At 49.2% G+C, this 21797-nt stretch overlaps 2 protein-coding genes across 4 annotated transcripts; one reads left to right on the forward strand and one right to left on the reverse strand.

Annotated features, from left to right (window-relative positions):
* Positions 1-204: 204 nt before the first annotated feature.
* Fam210b (family with sequence similarity 210 member B) lies at positions 205-7403 on the forward strand. Its single transcript, XM_069990034.1, has 3 exons — positions 205-400; positions 4899-5074; positions 5265-7403. Exons 1-3 carry the CDS (start codon positions 227-229, stop codon positions 5479-5481), a joined length of 567 nt encoding a protein of 188 aa, XP_069846135.1. The 5' UTR covers positions 205-226; the 3' UTR covers positions 5482-7403.
* A 927-nt stretch (positions 7404-8330) lies between these two features.
* Aurka (aurora kinase A) lies at positions 8331-21727 on the reverse strand. 3 transcript variants are annotated; one of them, XM_069990040.1, is made up of 9 exons: positions 21585-21727; positions 19372-19418; positions 17652-17907; positions 15277-15331; positions 13977-14168; positions 12791-12929; positions 11405-11553; positions 9074-9248; positions 8331-8942 (listed from the first exon to the last, which is right to left on the reverse strand). In XM_069990040.1, exons 2-9 carry the CDS (start codon positions 19411-19413, stop codon positions 8763-8765), a joined length of 1188 nt encoding a protein of 395 aa, XP_069846141.1. In that variant the 5' UTR covers positions 19414-19418; positions 21585-21727; the 3' UTR covers positions 8331-8762. The 3 variants fall into 3 exon arrangements, with proteins under 3 accessions (XP_069846141.1, XP_069846139.1, XP_069846142.1); XM_069990038.1 differs by having other exon boundaries at positions 21567-21727; XM_069990041.1 differs by lacking the exon at positions 21585-21727 and adding an exon at positions 21271-21288.
* Positions 21728-21797: the final 70 nt, after the last annotated feature.

Consider the following 21797-nt stretch of genomic DNA (forward strand, 5'->3'; position numbering starts at 1 on the left):
GGCGGGGCTAGGGGGCGGGGCCTGGAGGGTACTCTCCTCCTCCCCAAATCCACTGTGAAATTGGCGGCCGCCCCGAGGGGCGGAGCCGGAGGGTGCGTCCCAAGAGGGCGCACTTTTCTCCAGCCCCACCCCTCCGCGCCTGACTCGGGGGCGGGGCCTGCGCCCTGGGGGCGGGGCCGGGAGCACGCAAGGCCGGGGCCCCGCCCGCCCCGCTGTGGCGCGCACCATGGTGGGGCTGTGGACGCTGCTGGGCCACGCCAGCCGGGTGGGCGTTCGGGTCCGGCCTCGAGCCACCTGGCTCCTGGGTGCTGCCACCCACTGCGCCCCGGCGCCCCTGGCCCGACCTGGTCCAGACACCCGATTGCTTCGCACCGCTCCTGGGGACGGCGCGGGCCGCCAGGTAAGCCTCGGCTCCCGGTCCCAGTCCCGATCCCGGTCCGCAGGCCCCCAGGTGCGGGCGCGGGGCGCGGGCGGGGGCGCCGTGCCGCGGGCAGGCCTCCGCCGCCTCCGGGACGCTCGGCACCGACCACCCCCGGGGTCCCTGAGCCCCTAAAGCCCTACAAGCCAAGGAAGCGAGCCTCCGGATGGAGAGCCGGGAAACTGCGGCCCGGGGGCGCGGGGGGCCGCCCGTGGCCGCCGATCCCGGCGGGGCGTCCCACGGTGAACTTGGCCGGCGGCCGCGGCCTTTGTTGTCCTGCCGGGGCCGCCTGTCCAGCTGTGTACGATGTCTCTTTTTGGTCGCCGGCCACCGGGGCTGAGTGAAAGCGGCTCGTGAACTAGTTTTCATTCAGAATGGCAGCCAAGCGGGACTCCCACGGAAATGGAGGCTGGAGAGCCAAGGGTCACGACCCGGTCCTGCATGCCCCAGCCCCAGGGCCTCGACCTGCTTGCTGACCTATCGCAAGGCTGGGGGACCCCTCCCCCCATGACTGAGGCCGATGCAGCCCAGCCCAGGGAGCCTGTCCCCGGACTTCCTGTGGCTTTTCAGGAAGGGGCTGAGGGGCTTCCGAGCGCTCTCCGTCCTTGCGCACACAGGTGGGACTTCTCCGTAGTCTCTCTCTCCTCTTCTGCCTGGCAGGCACACACAGTCTGGGGAAACTCTAAACTCGCAGGTTGCCATGCCTCCCAGCACCAGCCATGCTCAGGCGCCAGCCTCCCCTGGCCTCCCCTCTGCACTCATCTGGAATGGCCTCTTATCTCGCTTCTCCCCAGCCTTGTCCCCAGCCCAGGCCTGGTCCGGACAGCAGTGTATGCTTTGGGATCAGTGGCGTCTCAGACTCCCTGGGTTCCTGTCTCCATTCACTATTTCTGTGACCTTGGTTGAATATTTCACTCTTCTGTGCCCTGGTTTCCTCTTGTAAGATGGGAGGTTAGTAGCTTGCACTTCCTAGAGTATGAACATAAAGGGAGATCATTCTTGGACCTGGTATCTGGGATTTCCTAAATTAACCTGGGTGACTGTTCTTGTCACCATAAACATACACAGCCACAAGGCCCTGGGGTCCAGGAGCTGGCCTTGCCTCTGCTCTCTGAGAGATGAGCGGAACCCATCCTAACAAAAACCTCAGCTCTCTGAGGAAGTACTTCCCTAGTCTGGAGCCAGTGAGGGGAGGATCTGGCTTTGGTCAGAGTCTAGCAGCCCCTGCCTGCTGCTCCTGATGAGAATGGAACTCAGCTGTGTGCTCCCCCTATGCCAGGTTCTTACTTAAGGGTCTGAGACACGTGCCAGCCCCTGTCTTCTGCAAGGGGCTGGGACGGGGAGGAAGGAGACGCACAGCACACAAGGACCTGCCCTCAATGCAGCCAAGGTCTGTACAGCAAGGCCACCAAGACAAAGGACTTGCTGTCCCCAGGACGCCAAGCAGCCTCTTCTCCCAGGCCTCCCCATACACAATCACCTTTGGCAGCCCTGGCATTTAAATTTTCTGTCACTGGGCCCTTTCTTCCTGTGGGTTGGGGCAGTTTTCTTCACTGCTCTGTCCCTACACCTGAAACCGCCTGGCACAGTGAAGACAGACACTGGAGGGGCCCAAGTCCAAGGGCTGACTGCTCATCTCTGAGTGATCCTTGCAAAGTTACTTATTCTCTCTGAGCTTTGAGGAGCCTCTTCTATTCGATGACCGATCTTAGAGGGGGGGGGATTGTTAGAATTAATATTTTCAGTGTACTCAGAACACCACTAGGGACAAAGGCAGTCCAATGTTGTGTTCATCACGTGGCAAATGAATGATAGTGCATCTCTCTCAAGAGTAGGATTGGCTTGTGGGTGAAGTGTTTGGCTTCCTCTTCCTTTCTTCCTCTGGTAGGGAATTTTGGATTTGCCAGATATCGGGGTGTGAAAGCACTCAGGACCGGTGGACTTGCAAGCACTTGGAAGTGCGCGTGACAGAAGAGGGTCTGAGTCTCCCACTGCTCACAAGTTGCACTCACAAGTGCCTTTGTTTAGCTTCTTTCGTCCCAAGAGGGGAAGACAAATGCATGGCTCCTGGTGCCCCTCACTTCCTTCAAGAGTGGCCATTCCGAATGGGAGATATTTCCCAGAGCACCCTCTCCATGTGCTTCCCCTACTCCCAGGCCTGGTCCTAGCTGGATTGGCAGCTGGGCTGAGCTGAGCTGAGCTGTGCTGAGGCTGGGCTCTTCCTGATAAGCAAACCCCGCCTTCTTCCCTGCAGATGGGACCGCAGCCAGCGCTGATAGCTCAGCCCACAGACCCCTCCAGTCCAACTCATTGCGAGGAGGCCAAGGGCCGTAGAAATCCGCCGTCAAAACTCAGCTCTGCCCTACGCTTCCCTGGTCTCAGGCAGGCACCCAATCATGGCTGCCCAGGGCCCTTTTGTTCACCCTCTAGTTTGGCAGAAGGCCTTCTGGCCAAGACAGAAAAATGAAAAGGCAGCCAGACTTTGAACTACAGAGCACCAGCATCTGTGTCAAGACTGTAGTAGGAACAAACCCAGGACAACAGGCAGCTTCCTGCTCAGTGTGAAGCAGCGTGGCCCAGGCCTCACTGATCCCAAAGGCTCAGTGGAGGGCCTTCTCGGAGGAGGTGACAGCTAGGGAAGAACAGGGGTGGAGGGGCTTGCCTGGCCACTGGCTGAACACCTCCGTCACCTGGGGAACTGATGAGAAATCCCAGTGCCTAGGCCTCCCCAATGGTGGGGCTCACGGACCAATGGCAAAGCTCTCTGGACCTTTGCTTCCCAGTGGCCACACCCAGTGGCATCTGGGCCACACCGATGCATGGTGGTCAAGATGTGCTGAGCCAGAGCTCCTTGCTCCTGGCCTGGCCGTGGCTCTCAGCAATCAGGTGGGCCTGGCTGAGTGGGCACGCATGCCGCTGAGGCCCGGCTGTCATTTCCTCCACTCGGTCTCATGAGATCTCAGGCTAGCTGCGCCTCCCCCTTGCCTGCAGTGCGGCTTAGCTACAGCAGGCTCTAAAAATACAAGAAGGAGGGAGCCCTCCAGCTGCAGGACCCATAAGTAGCGCAGATGCGCGCCACCTGCCGAGCCCCACTGACTACAGATAGAAGCATTTGGTTAAAAGCACTTACTTTCTACCCCAGGAGAGGTAGGGTTTATTTTATTGTTGCTCCTGTTCCTCCCAAGCATTCCAAGTCCCGTAGGTGACCCATAAATGTTACCTGCCATTACATATCATGAGTTATTTCTGTACAAATCCCAGTCAGTAATATGTCCAGGAACTGACCTTTCCTTTATCTGTCTCAAGTATAAGATACCATAGCAGCCGGGTGCTGGTCACACCTGTAATCCTAGCTACTCAGGAGGCTGAGACCTGAGAATCCCAGTTTAAAGACAGCCCAGGCAGGAAAGTCTGTGAGCCTCTTAACTCCAAACGGCTACCAGAAAACCAGAAGTGGTGCTGTGGCTCAAAGTAGTAGAGCACTAGGCTTGAGCAGAAGAGCTCAGGAATAGCACCCAGGCCCCAAGTTTGAGCCACACAACCCTCAAGGAAAAGAAAAGATACCATAGCTTTACTGGCTGTTTTGCCCTCTCCTTTTCTGGTGCCTGGCATGGCGTGCTGTACCTGCAGGCTCAAATGGCCTGGGCACTAACTTTTATGACTTTGGACCAATTGATTGACCTCTCCAAGCCTGGGCTACTCCTCTGTGAAGTGAGGGAAATGACTATATCAGTATGCCAATGTCACAAAGCTGTCAGGAAGATAGGAGAAAGAAATAAGATACATTGGAGTATTAGCTGGCTCAGCAAAAGTACTCAACAAAGTCACTGCTGCCCTCAAGAATGGAGCCCAGTTTTACAAACTCTTGTTGCTCTAACAGACACCACGCATACCTGTTATCTTGCAGTGTCGGAGGTCAAAAGTCCAAGCTGGTCTTGCTGAACTAGTCACGGTGTCAACCAGGTCCTTCCGTGCTCCAGGGCAGAATCCACTTCCTGCTCTTGCAGCTTCCAGAGGCCACCTGCCCCTTGGCTGTGCTCCTTAGTCCCCAGCCAGCAGCACATCTTCAGACCTCTGCCTCTGTGCCAGCCATCACTCCTGCTTCTCAGATGCTGACTTTCCCACCTCTCTTTCCTCTCCCTCGTAAGGATCCGTGTGGTTCCATTGGGCCCACCTGGATAATCTCCCCATCTCCAGAGCCTTCCCCGGCGCACAGCTGCAGAGTCCTGTGGTTGTGTAAGATGACATGCCCTGCGGTTCTGAAGGTGAAAACCTGGGCATCTTGGACACCTCCATTCTGCTGGCCATCCCTAGGGATTAGCCTTTGCCTGCATGTGTGGCTGAGTGGGCCTTGCTCAGTCTCAGTCACTAAGTAAGGACAGTAGTTGACCTCTCAGTGGGCAAGAATGCTTAACACTGCATTGGAATAAAACTGGGTGCTGACCACCAACCTAGAGTCTCCCCTTTGGTTCATGTACAGGACCCCAGCAGAATCACCCCAACCCCAGGCAAGGAGACCAGAGGCAGAGAGGAGAAAACGCAGAGCAAGTCCCAGCAGCTGAAAAAGGTTTTCCAAGAGTATGGGGCTGTTGGCGTGTCGTTACACATCGGAATCTCATTGGTCTCCTTGGGCGTATTTTACATGGTTGTTTCCAGGTAAGATTTTGACAGTAATAATCACTCGGCTTTTTACTGTCATCGAGGATTCTGTATAAAAGAGAATTTTGACTCTAAGGGCTTATTCATTATTCAGCTGCTTGCATCACACTCGACAAGATGCAGTGAATCTTAGAACCCAGTGGGTTTCATCCCCCATGACATTGTGTCCTTTCCTCTCTCCCTCCAGTGGTGTAGACATGTCTGCGATCCTGCTTAAGCTTGGATTTAGAGAGTCTCTGGTACAGTCCAAGATGGCGGCAGGCACAAGCACCTTTGTGGTGGCCTACGCGATCCACAAGCTGTTTGCCCCCGTGAGAATCAGCATCACCCTCGTCTCCGTGCCCTTCATTGTCAGATACTTTCGTAAAGTGGGACTTTTTAAACCTCCAGCTGCAAAACCTTGACAACCCAACAGCGGGTACCTTTCTTCTCAATCATGAAATTTGATTTGGGGGCTGTAGGGGTTAGGGGTGGGGGCAGGGAGGGCTATGATCATGTGGGAGTTTACCTTTGCTGGCAAAAATGAGGTTTTTGAATGCTTTTGTTTTATAAAATTTTGTTAATGCTAGTGATTACAGGGCTGTGTATGTAATCTAATTGTCAGCAAGTCATGACAAATGAGCTACTATCTTCAAACCATCCACAAAAATGACCCTTCTAGTGGGGAGTGGGGAGTGGGAGGTGTCTTCAAAAGGCCTAACTTCTTTGCTCACCTGCTTAAAAAGCAACAGTTCAGCTGCAATGTAAAATTCTCCCTCTGATTCAGTTAGCAGTATTCTGCAAAACAGCTGCCAGGCAGACAAGGAACAAAGCAGGACCATCTGTAATCATGATCTGAGCTAGCATCAACCCTCAGTGTTCATAATTAATACTTGTTTTGGAGACTCCAAAATACATCCAAATGTGAACCTGAAAGAACTAGATGGTTCTTCTGAGATTTCATTAAAGTAGGCCAGGGTTGTTCGTAAAATAGAGAAGCACTGCTCATTAGCAGCGTTAAAGATTGCCACTTGGAGCCAGGTGCCTGTGGTTCAAGTCTAATCCTAGCTACTCAAGAGGCTGAAATACAAGGATCATGGCTCGAAGCCAGCCCAGGCAGGAAATCCGTGCGACTCTTATCTCCAATTAACCACCAAAAAGCTGGAAGTGGAGCTGTGGCTCAAGTGGCTCTAGCCTTGAGGGGGGAAAAAAAAACACAGGGACAGCACCCCAAACCCTGAGATTAAGCGCCAAGACCAGCACAGAATTATTCCACTTGGCTCTTGTACACAAGGAATTTGGAGGTGTAGGAAGCTAAGGCAGTCTTTAACTCTGCCTCAAACATCAGACATCCCAGAGCTTATTTACGCCATCACTGCTTGCATTTTAAAATACGTGAAGTAATCAGTACTACTTCCAAAGGAAATATAGTATTGGTTGTACATGGAAAGTAACCATTTAGTAATTCACACTGGGAGGAGGGGAAATGGAGCAGGCCAGTTTTACTGTAGGAGGAAAAAGTGGGTTAAGGAGACTAGCACAGAAATTCAAGACCTAGACTGAGATGCTCTAAGCAATCAGGTCAAGAAGGAACCCAGCATCCCGGCTCTCCTCAGGGCTGTGCTGCTAGCAGGTGCCAGTTTCAAGTCTGCTCAGCTGGATGACTTGTGGGGGTTGTATTTCCATCAGGCCCACGGGTCCTTCTGAAAACGTTTACCATTGTAGCAGTAAGAATACTCATCCTGATGGCACAAGTTTTACTGAGCTCTGGCTATTGACAGTTCCCTAGCCTCAAACTCAAGATTTTCCTGCTTCAGTCTCCCAAGTGCTAGGATTACAGGAATTTGCCACCACACCAGGCATTTTCTAGCTCTGAAAGCAGTCATTTAGCTTCCAGTACTGCAAGGACTGGACTGCCTTTGGGATTGATTCCCAAAGTCATCTCATCTCCACAGCTGTAATTCCCAGTGGGGTTCGGAAGAGCCTTCCATCTGGCCTCACTTTCCCCACCCCCACAACCTGGCCAAGTCTCCCTCGGAACCCCTGGTAATGCCTCTGCAAAATGTCAGAAAGGGTAAGCAATAAGATGCATACCACATAGCCATGCCAGTCTTGAGCCCCAGCCCACCCCACTCCTGTGGTCAATAGCCAAAACAGAACAAAGTGGAGGGGATGTGGTCAAGGATCAGGGAACCGAAGCCTTATGTGACTCACCAGCAAGATGCGGACTGCTTGTACTTAGTTTTTCATGGAACTAGAGGAATTAAACATATTTTAAACATGTAAGCCATTACCTGCCTTTAGTTTTTTAATCTGACAATGTGAGAAAATAAATGCTTTGTATAAGTTTGTGACTTTTCCTTTCTCTCCCAGCAAGCCGCAGTTGCTGGTCATGAATGGTGCCTGACTAGGTGCTGGGGAGCTGTGCTGCCTGAGCTTCTGCCCCTGTGGGAGTCAGCCTGGGGAGCATCCTATGTGTAGCCAGTGTGGTCACGTGATATCGATTATGGCTTGGATAGACAGTACAAGCAGCTCACTACTTAGAAATGTAAAGGCTGGCTCAGCACAAGCCTGGGAACCAAGCTGGACACCGATGGCTCACATCTGTAATCTTAGCTACTCAGGAGGCTGAGATCCTGGGTTCAAAGCTGATTTGAGAAACTATCTTCAACTAACCAAGAAAAAGCCTGCAGTTGAGGTGAGGCTCAGGTGGCAGTACACCAACCTTGAGGGGAAAAAAAAGTAAGGACCACCACCTGCTCTGGTATAGCCATGCCTGTACATGCATGCACGTATGCACATACACACAGACTGGAAACCACAGTTCACTTGCACCCAGCAGATATAGCTGACCTTTGAGGTTTTATTGTTAGGTTTTCAAGGTCAACTCCTTTGTCACTTAGATATAAAAGTTTCTTTTTACATCTAGTTGAACTGTGTCAGCCAGGAAAGCCCATCTCTCTCTACTAACTTTACACATTAGGACAAGCCGAGCAGAGCAGAGCAGAGCAGGGCCAGACTGCTCCAAGCTAACAGTGAAGTGGTGGAAATAATCAACCATTTACTTCAGGCAACGTGTGTACTTCATAACATGCATGCATGCATGCCATAACTTCAGGGTCATTGAAGAGGCCTTAATGAAAACAGTTTTTTGTGTCCCAAGACAGACGTAGAGCACGTGTTCCATTCACCATGGTTAAGGAGGACCAGAAACCCAGACAGGCTGAGCAAAGGGATGGCCAAGGGGCGCAGGCCACGGAGGGGAACATCAAAGTCCACACATAAATCTTTATTTTAACATTTAAAAGAACGAACCACATACACATTCCAACAGCTTTCCCAGGCGGGGCCATCCAATAAGTTACACACACGCTCAGGCACTGCAAGGCCACTGTACAGCTCCAGCTTGACGAGCCAGGCAAATGGTCACTTTCCTTGCCACTGGGCTGACAGAACTGGTGTCCCACAGGACATGTGGACATTGCGGGGATTGCCTCCAGAGTATGAAACCAGTGAGAGCAGCCGGGACCTTGTGGCCTCCGAGTATCACATTTGTGGAGCACTGCACGGCGGAGGTGGGGCTGCTCAGCGGGGTGAGCACCGTCCCGCAGCGCTCCAGCCACGGCAGGCGGTCAACGGAAGATAATCTCGGTACATGTTCCAGAACGTTGTACGGCAGCCCTGGCTCTCCCCAGGTTCAGTGAGATTATTTGCTAGTCGATTCTTTGCTCTTTTGGCAATTTGGTGGTTTTGACGAGTTGGCTATAATCCAGGGGTGTTCAAGTACTTCTCCTAGCGTCGGCCGCTGGCTTGCACTATGCTTCAGCAGTCGGGAAATGAGGTCCCTGGCTCCCTCTGTCACAAACTCAGGAAATGTGAATTCAACCTAGAATATAATTGATAAATGTCACAAAGCACAAGTTAGAGGCAGTAAATATTCATACCCAGGCCTAAGGTTCAGGCCAATCAAGGGTGAATCCTAACAGCCGTGCTAGGGCATCCTCAGCTATGGCTTACCCGGGATATTCTTCGGTAGGTCTCTTGATATGTGTGGGCCTCAAAGGGAGGCTTCCCGGTTAAAAATTCATAGCAGAGGACTCCAAGGCTCCAGAGATCCACCTTCTCGTCGTGCATGCGGCCTTCGATCATCTCCGGGGGCAAGTAATCCAGCGTGCCACACAGAGTGGTTCTCCTAGGGTATTAGCACAACAAGGCCCAATGGTCAGACATGTGACCTGAGTCCACGCTCCCCTGGTGACCCTGAGTGGTCATGTAGGTCCTACACTACAGGCAGGAAGTGTGGAAGACCCACAGTTCGCCTCCAAATCTGACAGCTCCAAAATGCTCAATAGTCTAGAGAGCAACTGCAATTATTTTATGTGAGCTTCCATGTAGCCAGGCATGGTGATACACGCCTGTCATCTCAGCACACAGAGTTCACGGACTACAGCACAAAATGGGTAACAGAAAAAAGCTGTCATTCAGTTTTTCTAAATATCACTTGAAGTTGTACACTAAGTCCAAGGTGGTGACACCACAATCAGAAAATCACACTTAAAACTAAATTAGCTGGGCACCAGTGGATCATACCTATAATCTACTCAGGAGGGTGAGATCTGAGGATCAAGTTCAAAGCCAGCCTGGACAGGAAAAGTCCATGAGACTCATCTCCAATTAACTACCAAAAAGCCAGAGGCAGAGCTGTGGCTCAAATCGGAGAACACTGGCCTTGAGCAGAAAAGCTCAGGGACAGTGCCCAGGCCCTGAGTTGAGGCCTCAGGACTGATGTGTATGTGTATGTGTGCATGAGTGTGTGTGCACGCACACACACACAAGTATAGGCTGTTAGGTACTGGTGGCTCATGCCCGTAATCTAAAGAACAAGAAGCTGAGATCTGATGACTGTGGTTCAAAGCCAGCCCAGGCAGAAAAGTCTATGAGATTCTTCAATTAACCAGCAAAAGGCTATCGTGGAACAGTGGCTAGCTTTGAATTTTCAATACTGCTTTGGCCTCCCAAATGTTATTATGGCGTGAGCCATTAGATCTTGATTAAAATAAACAAACACCTATGAAATTTCTTGGACAACTAGAGAAATCAGAACATGGAACATGAAGTATGAACAATGCCGTTAACCTTGGGTTCCTCACGGGATGGGCGATGGCGCAGGTCCTATACTACAGGAGATGCGCATGGAGGCACTCAAGGACAAAGCTCGATGGTGCTGTATCTTACTCTCAGATGTGCACCAAGAAAGCAGACCCAGGCAAGATGGCAAAGTAATTCCAGCTTTGGGGTGGGGGTATTGGGTGATAGCTGCAATGGTTCAGCATTTCTACCGATACTGGTTTTGAAAGCAAAGGCGCTGGACATAGCTGGCTGCGGCAGGCACTGAGCCAGTTAGTTGAGAGTGGAAGGTGGAGGGTGCTAGTGCTGTCACAGTGCCGTGGCCACACCAGCCACAAGGAGCACCTGGCACTCTTCATCCATGTTCACTGAGTGAGGGGTGCCCTGTAATGAAGGAGCCACCACTCCAGACCTCTAACCCACCTCTCATCCCACCGACTAGACCAGGGCTCTATCCACCACAGATAACCAGCCAACGATTCCATCACACCCCTTGGCCCTCAGGCACGGGGGAGTGGCCATCAGAACATCTGCACACCATCTCTTTGGAAAACACCGAGCAGGTAAAGCTCTTGGGTAAAACCTACAGTTCAATGTTAGCTGTCTCACAGAGTGACACCCCTCCCACTGGTGACAACCAGTTAAAAAGAAACTCAAGGCATGGCTGGCAGAAATGGAGATCATCTCAACAAAGGGTCTGCTCCACACCACCTATTTCAGGCTCTGCAGCTTTTCTGAAGTGGCTTTATTTTTAGTTTTTCCTCTAAGCTGACACTTTAGAATGCCTGACCCACATGAAGCATCAGAGTGTCCACCAGCACCAACGTGGACTTCCGAAGTCCCCAGAACTGTGCTCTCAGCTCCTGACCGCTGTATGGCCCCTGGGATTTCTGCCATCTCTGTCCAGGACACATCTGGACTCCACCCCAGCATGAAGGTAGGGTCTCCCCTACACACATCTGTGTTATTCCTGCCACGCACTCGTCACCTCTGCAGGCTTTTTTCATCCCCTTCATTAACATTAAGCATCTTTAACCCTAAGCCTTAGAATGAATGCCAGATAGCTCAAAACTGTCACACAATAACATTTCCTAAAAGACAGTAGTTGATCATCTAGCTGAAATTATCCCAGCTAGTCACCCACTCCAACCAACTATAAACTATTTCAGAGTAGATTCTAGACTTGATTCATGATTTACCCCCTACTGTAACATCACATACCTGGAGGATGGCGCATGGACTGACCACCCAAAGTCTGCAATCTTAAGCTCTCCCGCTGATCCAAGCAGCAGGTTCTCTGGCTTGATGTCTCTATGAATAACCCTCTTTGAATGACAGTAGGACAGGGCATTTGCCAATTCTGTGATATACTATGGGAAAGAAAGGATTAGAGAAGTCTGAATTCTAGATTTTTATACATTTTCTGACATCTGGGTATTTTTAATACAACATAAATGGAATGTTTTCAGGTTTCAAAGCAAATATTACAGATACACTAGGTAAGTCGGCAAACATCAATTGAATCGACTGGCAGGGGTTAGCAATAAGCTGTTCAGTGCTTAGTTGGTTCTTTGATAATACTGCTGACGTGACATTGAGACAGACAGACAAATTCTGAGCTCTAACCACACTCCCACAAGGCCCAGTGGCAGCTAAGTGAAAGAATACTGTGGAAAAGACAGTATGAGTCAGGGGTTCAGATATGTAAACAACACTTATGATCTTTTGACACTTTTCCAATGCCATCAATTCCCATTTAAAAAAAAATAAGATCATTCTACAACAAAAAAGAGTTGTTAGAAGAAAAGTATCAGGGGGAAAATCAGAACACCTAGGCTGAGTTCACTGTCCTATTAAGCAGTGAGAGGACTGAATGTGGCCCTCAAATACTGTTGGAAGATGAATCCCAGAACAAGTATTGTGAGAGGGTGTCTAAGGGAAAGGGTCTGGATCAGGGGAGCTCCACCCTCCGTAGTATTCTGCCCGTCTAACAGGGCTTGAGGCTTGAATTCTGTCTTTGGTTCTTGCCCTTCTTGCTCTGCCATGTCATGATGAAGTGAGACCTTGGGCAGACATGAGCTCCTCTAACTCAGACCTCCCACCTCCACGCTGATCATCTGTTGTTTACATGTCACCCAGTCTGTTTTGTCATATTTAGCAGGTAAATTTGGTAAATGTTGAATTTGGGGATATACTCACTGGTTAATCAGATTAAAAGTATCCAAGCAAATTAGTCCTTTTTGTTTTTACTTTGGTTTCCTTAAATTACTATCTCCAGTCTCATATCAACTTAAGATCTAGCAAGTCAAGTCCTGAGTTTGTTTTAACAAACAGAAGGGTGCAGTATATTCAAGGTATATATGCAGCTGGCAAAATGCTGACTATCCTAATTGGATATTACTTTACACTAAAAAGGCAGGTAGAAATTAATGACTCATTTATCAGTGAAGACATGAATAGGAGAAATCAGATGTGGGCTACACTGGAACTCCCTTCACAATTTCTGCAGGTCTGATCCATGTCTGATCTCACGCTAATATCTGACTCCCCCATGAATGGTACTTTGGAGTAAAAAAGAATTAGCCTGGACAATCAATGAAAACTTACAGTAGCAGTTCGCTGCTCATCAAACTTGGACAACTTCTGGAGTTCTCTGTAGACTGTTCCAAGGGGCGCATATTCAAGAATTAGGTACACTCTAGTGGCATCATGGAAATAGCCATATAGTCTGAGAATATTAGGATGCCTGCAAGGAACGGTGAAAATGGGTAAATTTCAGGGCTGAGGCGAGAGTATGCACTGACTACCACCACATACCCTTCAATGTGCTTCTCCCACAGGAAAAGCCAGAGCTACAAGCGCCCAACTCCATGTAGCATGACCTACATGTAAAACATTGACATGCACTTCACGTGATTCTGGACCTCATATTAAAGACTCTTATTTCTTCCCTTTACTCATGGGAGGGAAACTCGGCTGAACAGCAATTCTAAATATTAAGGGAAAAAAGAGCATGGCATTTACACAAGGGTGATGTGCAAACAGACACAGCAGACAGAGGTGTGTGGCCTGGGGCAGAGCCTGCATAGGCCTAGCTGATGATGAGTGGCTCATAGGCAAAGTCTAAGGGTTACTATTTCTTTTACATCTGCTAGATTTTTTTTTTTTTTTTTTTTGCCAGTCCTAAGGCTTGAACTCAGGGTCTGGGCACTGTCCCTGAGCTTCTTTTGCTCAAGGCTAGTATTCTACCACTCGAGCCACAGCACCACTTCCAGCTTTTTCTGTATGTGGTGTTGAGGAATCGAATCCAAGGCTTCATGCATGCTAGGCAAGCCCTCTACCACTAAGCCACATGCCCAGCCCCTCGTTTATATCTGAAGAACATTAAAAGCAAAAATGAAAAAAAAAAATAGACTCAAGGCAACTGGAGACTACCACTTAATTACCCACGAAAAGAAAAGGCTGTCCAGCTAAGTTACTTCATTAATAAAACATTCAAGTTCAAGGTGAGTTCCAACACATAAAACTGAGGTCGCCATGTATCTTTGGAAAATGACAAGTATAATTATTCTGTGTGGTACTATAAAGCAAGTCTTACACTTCTTTTCCTTTCTCCGGCTCTCTTTTTTTTTAGGTCCAACAGGACTCAAACGTAGTAACTGATATGCTTTCACTCACTGGCTAGTGCTCTACTAACAGAGCCACGACTCCAACCCCTTGAAGCAAGTCCTCTAAAAGGCTAATCCTCAGAAGTCTTGTGAACTCTCCTCTGAGTATCAGCCTGGAAACTCACCGGAGGTGGGACTGTATTTCTACTTCTCGTCTGAGCTGATGTTCCACTCCCGCCTTCTCCAGCTGAGCTTTAAATAACACTTTAAGAGCAAGGATAAACTTGCTTTGTTTTTCTCTTGCCAAATAAACATTACCAAACTTTCCTTTACCCAGTGGACGACCAATGTCAAAATCTTCCAAAGTCCACTGCCTCCTAGAAAAGATGTGTGCATGTTAGAATGTGAAGGACACAAACCTTTGCCAACAATTTCTCACCAAGAACGAAACACATTCTGTAAGTTCCAATTGGCAATTGGCCTCTACTGTACTTTCAGTGGGAACCAAGCCCATAGCCACTATTCATGAGTCACAGACATTGAACCCCAACTTCACTAGCTGCCTTCAGCTTTGTGAGCTGGTAACACGGAACCATCTTGATTTCCAGAGTAGAAGCCTTCAATGGGAAGGTCCCGGGCTGTACTGTGCTCAGAATACAAACCTACTGACAGCTCTAAGACCATATGAAAGGGTAAGTTACTAGAGGAATGACCTCTTTCAAATCCACTCTCTACCAACCGCTGTTGGTAAGACCCTTTCATCTGTGGAGCCACTGTCACTAGTGGAAGCAGGGTGGACTCAGACCAGCTGGGCGTGGGAATCAATGGAATTCAATCCTGAGAAAGCTTCCTTCAGAAGCCAAAGCAGTAGTAGGAGGGTCATCCTGACCCTGCTCCTCTATGCTGAACTCTATTCAGAGATTAAGAGCAGGTATTTAGAAAGTGTCTGGGGACTTTATAATAGAGAACAAAAAGTGCAGTAATTATGTTAGTTCTGCCAAAATACCTCTTAGTCACACATACCTGTATAGTTCTGTAACCTGACATTTTATTTTGGAAAAACTTGTCCTTGTAGCCAGGTATAATAGTGCATGCCTACAGTCCCAGCTACCTAGGAGCCTAAGGCAGGAAGATCACTTAAGCTTAGGCATCCAAGGTCAGCAACAGCAACCTAAGATCCCAGCTCAAAATTTAAAAAAATTTAAGAACTCACACTTTTGCACAAAAATAAACTAGAAGTATGTAAACTACATATACTGATTACTTCTGAGAATACACAGAAATTCATAAACTTTCTGTAACAAATGCATTCTGGCTTTTATCTGAGTTCCTGGTAAAATCACTTATAAAAGAGAGGGGTTTAAGATAACTGGAAGCATATCATATAACTGAAAACAAACATCTGTTTAAGAGCTCCTCAAATTTACAATGAAATAATGTATTCCAGTAGAGTAATAGTACAGAACTTTGTGAATGAGAGCTTACTTTTTTGAGTCTTCATTTTTCTCTTTTGAGGCCACTTCCTTTTCAGGATTATTTCCTATATGGAATAAGTTAAAGTCCTGTTTTTAGAGTAACTACATAGAATAGGTTCTTTAGAAATCTGTGAGCAGATAAACTGGACGGTCCCCAAGACACTAACGATACATCAGGAATGAATGACTGATCTAGGCTTCAGGTTTTCTTTCTGAACCCTGCCCTGGCTCCACTGCAGGAAGCCTTCAGCCTTCACAGCAGGGAAGGCAGCCAGCCCACCTCCCTGCAGTCTCCCTGAACTTCCAGGGAACAACGGCCAACTTCACACCCCATCACCTTCTCCACCACTGCATGGGTCAGCCACATCCACACCCTACAAAACCATGCAGGGCAAGCCACCGTCTTCCATGGGAGAAGAACAAAAACTACAATATACCAAGACTTCAATAGACAGCTATTCACGAGGGGAGCAAAATAACTTTTTCGGGGGTGGGGAGTGAATATTGGGGTTCAAATTCGGGGCCTCAAGTTTGCTAGGCAAGTGATCTAACCATTTGAGCCATGCCTTCAGCCTTGTTTTTCTTTATAGGGTCTGGAAATGTTTCTGCCCACACTGGCCTTGAACCATAACTCTTCTGCTCTCAGACTCCTAAGTAGCTAAAATGCAGGCATGAGCCACTGGCACCTGGTAAGACAGGGTCCTTGCTGTGCTCCCAGGCCCGCCTGAAACTTTTGATCCTCCTGCCTCACCTTTCCAAGTGCCAGAATTACAGGCATGCACCGCCAGGTCCAGCTTACTCTCTGATTAGCTGTGGAAACAAGGGAACTTGCACTTGTCTACCTCTGAGGCCTCTTGTTCCTACAGCACAGTATGCTGCACTCAGGTATCACATTGTCAGTCTAAACTGTTCCCCCTCGTGTGTCTCTATCTCGGCTAACATCAACTACTGGCACTCAGGGTGCACAACCCCAGCATGAGACTGTAGATCGGAGAGCGCCACCACATCTCCAAGGGAAAATGACATCGGGACAGTTATGCGTATGATTGTGTATGCCAGGGGACCAGAACTGTCACCAAGAAGCTGCTACTGGCACCATTGCACAGCCCTGGTTCACCCCATGTTCTCCGCCACCCTCTGGGCCTTTGCCTCCCCACTGCAGGACACACTGTAGGGCCTGCCTACACGGGCCCTTCTGAGCTCACAATGCGGCATGAACTTCAACCGCTGACCACTGAGCTCAGTCCTTTGAGTCTTCATTTCCCCTTTCATAGATTCAGTGAGGAAATCTGTGGTGGAGAGGAAGTTCTTTCTACCTTTCATCAGCATCCTAAACTCTTCCATCACCATCCTTCAGGAGTGACTTATTATTGTCCACTTTACCTAAGCCTATATCCTAAGTGAGTTTTCAGTCTCTCCACGCTATGACTTTACTAAGCTAACTGCCTCTGAGTCTTAGCCACTTCCTCTGTGGAAGTGAGTCAATAGCTCTGCTGTCTTCACAAAGTGGTTTCCAGGACCGAATCAGGCACCACGGATGAAGGCATAGTCCCTCTCAAAGCCTGCTGCATTGGGGGAATTCATAGCTGGTGAAGGACAAATAGTAACTATCACCAACACCTTGCTCCACCCAGCTAAAGCACGGGACTGCAAGCATCTTTGATCTCAACGTCTCCTCCCCAACACACCCACAGACAGCACTGCTCTTCTCCAGTTCACTCAGTATGTCTGGTGTAAGCTTTCTAAAAGGCCATTTGCAACCAGTCCCTTCTCTGCCCCATCTTCAGTAGTTCCTCGATGCCAGGAGATGAAGCTCCACCCTTTCCAGCAATGGCCATGGATGGCCTCACCACAATGTGGTCCCATTTCACTTCTCCCTACAAGGCCAAAACTTCCATAACTGTTCAATTTCTCAAAGGACATGATCGATGCAGGTGACCGCCCCTTCTTCCCTGAGGACAGGAATCGGGGTGCACTCCAGCACAAGCTGGTCCTGCAGAAAAAATTACTTCAACACAAACATCCCTTTTTCTCCTAATCCTGAACAGATATGAGGCAGAAGCTATGGCTCCAACAATTGTACAAGTCTATGTACTTGTTTTAGAAACAGACAAAGGGCCTGGGAAGGTGGCTCATTGGTAGAGCGCTTGCCTTGCATGCCTGAGGCCCTGGGTTCGATTCCTCGGCACCACATAAGCCGGAAGTGGCGCTGTGGCTCAAGTGGTAGAGTGCTAGCCTTGAGCTGAAGAGCTGAGTGACAGCGCCCAGGCCCAGAGTTCAGGCCCATGACCGGACAAATAAATAAATAAATAAATAAATAAATAAATAAATAAATAAATAAATCAGACAAAGAAGGACCACTAAGTGAGTGCAAAGCCTGCTTACCAGAGGCTGATGGTGGAGGCTGCTCATTCTTCTGGGGGTTACTCACGGGCCGGGAGAGAGGCCGAGCAATGGCAGCTGACTGAGATTGCTTCTGCACAGGCTTCTGAGTGGAGACAAGCTTTTGTGCTTGTAAAGGAACTCGCTGGGAGGAATTTGAAGGACACAAGACTCGCTGAGCCTGGCCACTGCTTGCAGATGAGGGAAACTGCTGAGCCACTGGAACACGTTTTGGACCATCCCCCAGTGGAGCTGTAGCCTAGGATGGGATGGAAAATAAACTTTATGTTCTTCATGAAAGAAATGATGAATGTTATAAGAATTCTGGTTTCTTTTGTAGGAATATCTTTGGAAACACATGGAAAGGGAAAGCTATTTTAATAAGTATTTCACAAAGATGTAGATAGCAGATCAAAGGAATACTTGAATGACATCTGCAAGCCCAATTCTCTATCCTAAAATCATGCTCCATAAGCAAATATTCATTAACTGAACTTCCATCCAATGAGGGAGACACTGAACATTTAAGATTTCTCAGCATATTGGGAATATACTCATCTGTTATTGATACTTTAAACATCAAACCAACACAATTCCAACCAACTTTTTTTTTTTTGGGGTCCGGTCGTGGGGCCTGAACTCTGGGCCTGGGCACTGTCCCTCAGCTCTTCAGCTCAAGGCTAGCGCTCTACCACTTGAGCCACAGCACCACTTCCGGCTTTTTTCTTTTTTTTTTTTGCTTATGTGGTGCTGAGGAATTGAACCCAGGGCCTTGAGCATGCAAGGCAAGTGCTCTACCACTGAGCCACCTTCCCAGTCCCCAAACAACTTCCTTTGATAATACATGTTTAGAAAAAAAGACCAAAAGAATTGTGTCAATGTCCAACATTTTATTCTCCAGTGACAAAGTCTGGAAGATGGTCTAAGTTGAAACATAGGCAAGATTTTCACAATAAGCTTATTTCAAAATGAGGGTGGGGAAAAGAGTTAAACAGTCTATGCTGGGGTGAGTACCAACAGAAGGGAGAGAGCCAATGGGAAGGGTGAATGTGGTCCAAGTCTTTCATAAGCATGTATGAAAATAGAACAATGAAACGTGCTGAATTAAGACAAGGGAGGTGAGCTGAAACAGTGAAGGAGGAATGATTGCCCACAATCTACTATGTACACGTCAGGAGAGGTCTCAGTGAAAACCCCTTATACAACAAATCTATGCTTACAAAATTTTTATTTCAAAATTGAGGGGAGGGATGGGGTTGGAAGAGATGGGAGGAACGATAAAAGGGCTGATACTCATCAAAATGCATTGTACTCATAAACTGACTTGTTGAATGGTAACCCCTTTGTACAACTAAAGATAATATAATTTTTAAAATGTTAAACACACACACACACACACACACACACACACACACACACACACACACACACACACACACACACACACACACACACACACACACACACACACACCAAGAGTCTCATGGACATTCCAGCCCTCCATAAGACTCTTACCTCCAATTAACCACTAAAAAGCCAGAAGTGGAGCTGTGGCTCAAGTGGCAAAGTGTCACCCTTACGTGAAAAAGTTCAAGGACAGTGGCCAGATATAGTTCTAGCCCCAGTTATCAATGTAAAAGAGAAAGAGGAAAAATTCCAAATATCAGACCAATCATCACATGAACTTTATAGATGTAAATGGGACTATAGACAATTCAATTACCTTAAAAGGTCCCGAAATGCAGTTTTCTTTAGATGTGTCCATGGTGCCTGAAAAGAAAAACAACCTTTAATACAAACAAATCCACCTGCTTCGAATCGTTGCTATGCTACTTGCATCTCCCTGATGAAAAGGTATCTGTGACTCACAGAATTCTGTATTCTTTACACTGTTTTTCTTTTCTGATGCAGTAGATGCTGTGTGCATGCATGCAAGCATGTCTTCCCCTTCCCATCCACCCCCTCACATACTCTGCACTGCTGAACTGATGTGCATGTCCATTTGTCCCACAGTTGTAGGGGGCAGGACTGGGGATGTGGTCAATTCAGGCCCAGCAGCACTCACCCCCAAAGTGAGTTTGCCCAGTCACTTGGCTTTCTCATCCACAGGCTGATGACTGCTAAATGTTCAACTGCAACCCAGATTTCTCTCAGCTCAAAACTTACATATATCACTTTTTAAAGTCTTTCACTTAACATAATCCCCTTGGATCATTTACAAGAGTTCCTGAATGGTCACTTCACTTCCACCTTTGCTCATGGAGATCCCTTCTCAAACCTGAGCCGGCCCATTCTCAAACACTGAAAATGTGTTAATCCATGGTTTAATACCCCTACTGCTCACCAACTCAAGCAAAACAATTCGAACTCATCTGCAAGTCCCATAGACTATGGACCTTGAAACACCTCTGCCTTGATTTGTCTACCACATACAATCCAAATCAAGTCCCCTGCCACCAGGACTTTGGACTTCCTGTTTCCTCTGCCTATCAGGCTGCTGGGGTGTAGCTCATTCATTTCATTCACGTCTTTGTTCAATCAATATTCCCTCCCAGGACCATCTCTCTCTCCCTTTTCTCCACAGCCCTTAACATCGTAAAATCTTATGTGCATCTGTTTATTGTCTGTCTCCAGAGACTCGGATATCCTTCCCAGAAATAGGGAGCAAAAGACCAAAACCCAAATTGGTGGTGCCATAGAATCCATTCTTGTGACTCCCAGAACCTAGAACAATGTCTAGTACATAACAGGACTCAGATAGTTTGGAAATGAACCAAGCCATTGACAAAGGGAACCAGTTAATATTATATCAATTAATATTATAGGGAGGCAGGCAGAAACACCTATCAAGTAAGTTGAACAAGCATCAAGAAAGCAGAAGAAATCAGGCTGCCCAACTGCTTTTTGAATATTAGAGCCCAGCCACAAGGCATTCCCCACAATGTCTCGTTCTTTTTACAAATTAGTAATCTTATAAAGACCCCAGTCTTTAAACGGCGGATTAGTACAAACAATTAAAAGGAAACCCACAAGTGGCTTGGCAAATATTTTCCCCCCACCAATGTTCTAATGCTTTCTTCACTTTCCCTAACAATTCCAAGTAGCGGAGACTACGAAGATCACAGTACTGGGGCTTGAACTCAGGCTCGGGCGCTGCTCCCTCAGCCTTTCCGCTCCAGGTTGGCGCTCTACCACTTGAGCCACGCCTCCACTTCCGTGGAAAGTTCTTCGAAATGGCGACGCTCCACCCGCCCTGTCTTAATAAATCAGATCTTGCGTTTAAACAACCCTGTTATGAGCACGCACTGGTGCGGAGTTACCAATCACCGGGGGCGCTGGTTAAGGACACCTGGCCCCCCTCCCTACGAACTGGGATTTACCATCCGTCCACAACCAGTTTCCTCCCGATCCCAGATCCTCCCGCTCCGGGGCCTGCGGTTCGGACGGCCGGGGCCGGGGCCGGGGCCGGGGCCGGGGCCGGGGCCGGGGCCGGGGCCCCACCACTCCCTCCGGCAGGCCGCACACCGCCGCCTCCGGGGCGATCTGATCTGCGCGCCTCCCCGCGGCCCCCGCCACCGCAGCCCGTCCCCCTCAGCGTCCGCTGTCTCCTCACCCCACGAACCCGAGAACCCCAAGACCTCCACAGGCACCGAGAGGGTCACTGAAGGCGGAGCCCCGGCAGGAAGACCCCCCGCCCCAGCTCCCGCCACCGCCGGCGGTCTCCGCGGCACCCAACCGGGCGTCCCGGAACCGGGGGCGGGCGGGGTGCTGGGGGGGGCGGCGGGGAGTGGGGGGCTGGGGGGCTGACGGCCCGCTCCCCTCCGGCCTTCCGCCCGCGGCCCGCCGCCCAGCACAGCCGCCCCTCGTCCCAGGCTTCGCCCTCGGCCCGCCACACGGAGCCGGCCCCCGCTGACCTACCCGCCGGCCGGCTCCCACCTCCGGGCCAAGGCCGCCGAGTCCTCCGAGAGCTCAGCCGTTACAGTTTAAGGATTCTTCTTTTTAAATATGGGTTTAAACCCTCCGGTCTGAAAGATGATTGGCCGGAGTTTCAGCGGAGCCGCTTTGTGATTGGTTCGCAACGAGCGTGCCGTGGCGCAAGCGCACTAGCAACGAAGAGCCCGGAAGCGGTGGAGCCAACGGCCTGTCAGG

This window comes from Dipodomys merriami, unplaced genomic scaffold (assembly GCF_024711535.1).
Source record: "Dipodomys merriami isolate MVZ:Mamm:240054 unplaced genomic scaffold, mDipMer1.0.p SCAF_39, whole genome shotgun sequence".
NCBI lineage: Eukaryota > Metazoa > Chordata > Mammalia > Rodentia > Heteromyidae > Dipodomys > Dipodomys merriami.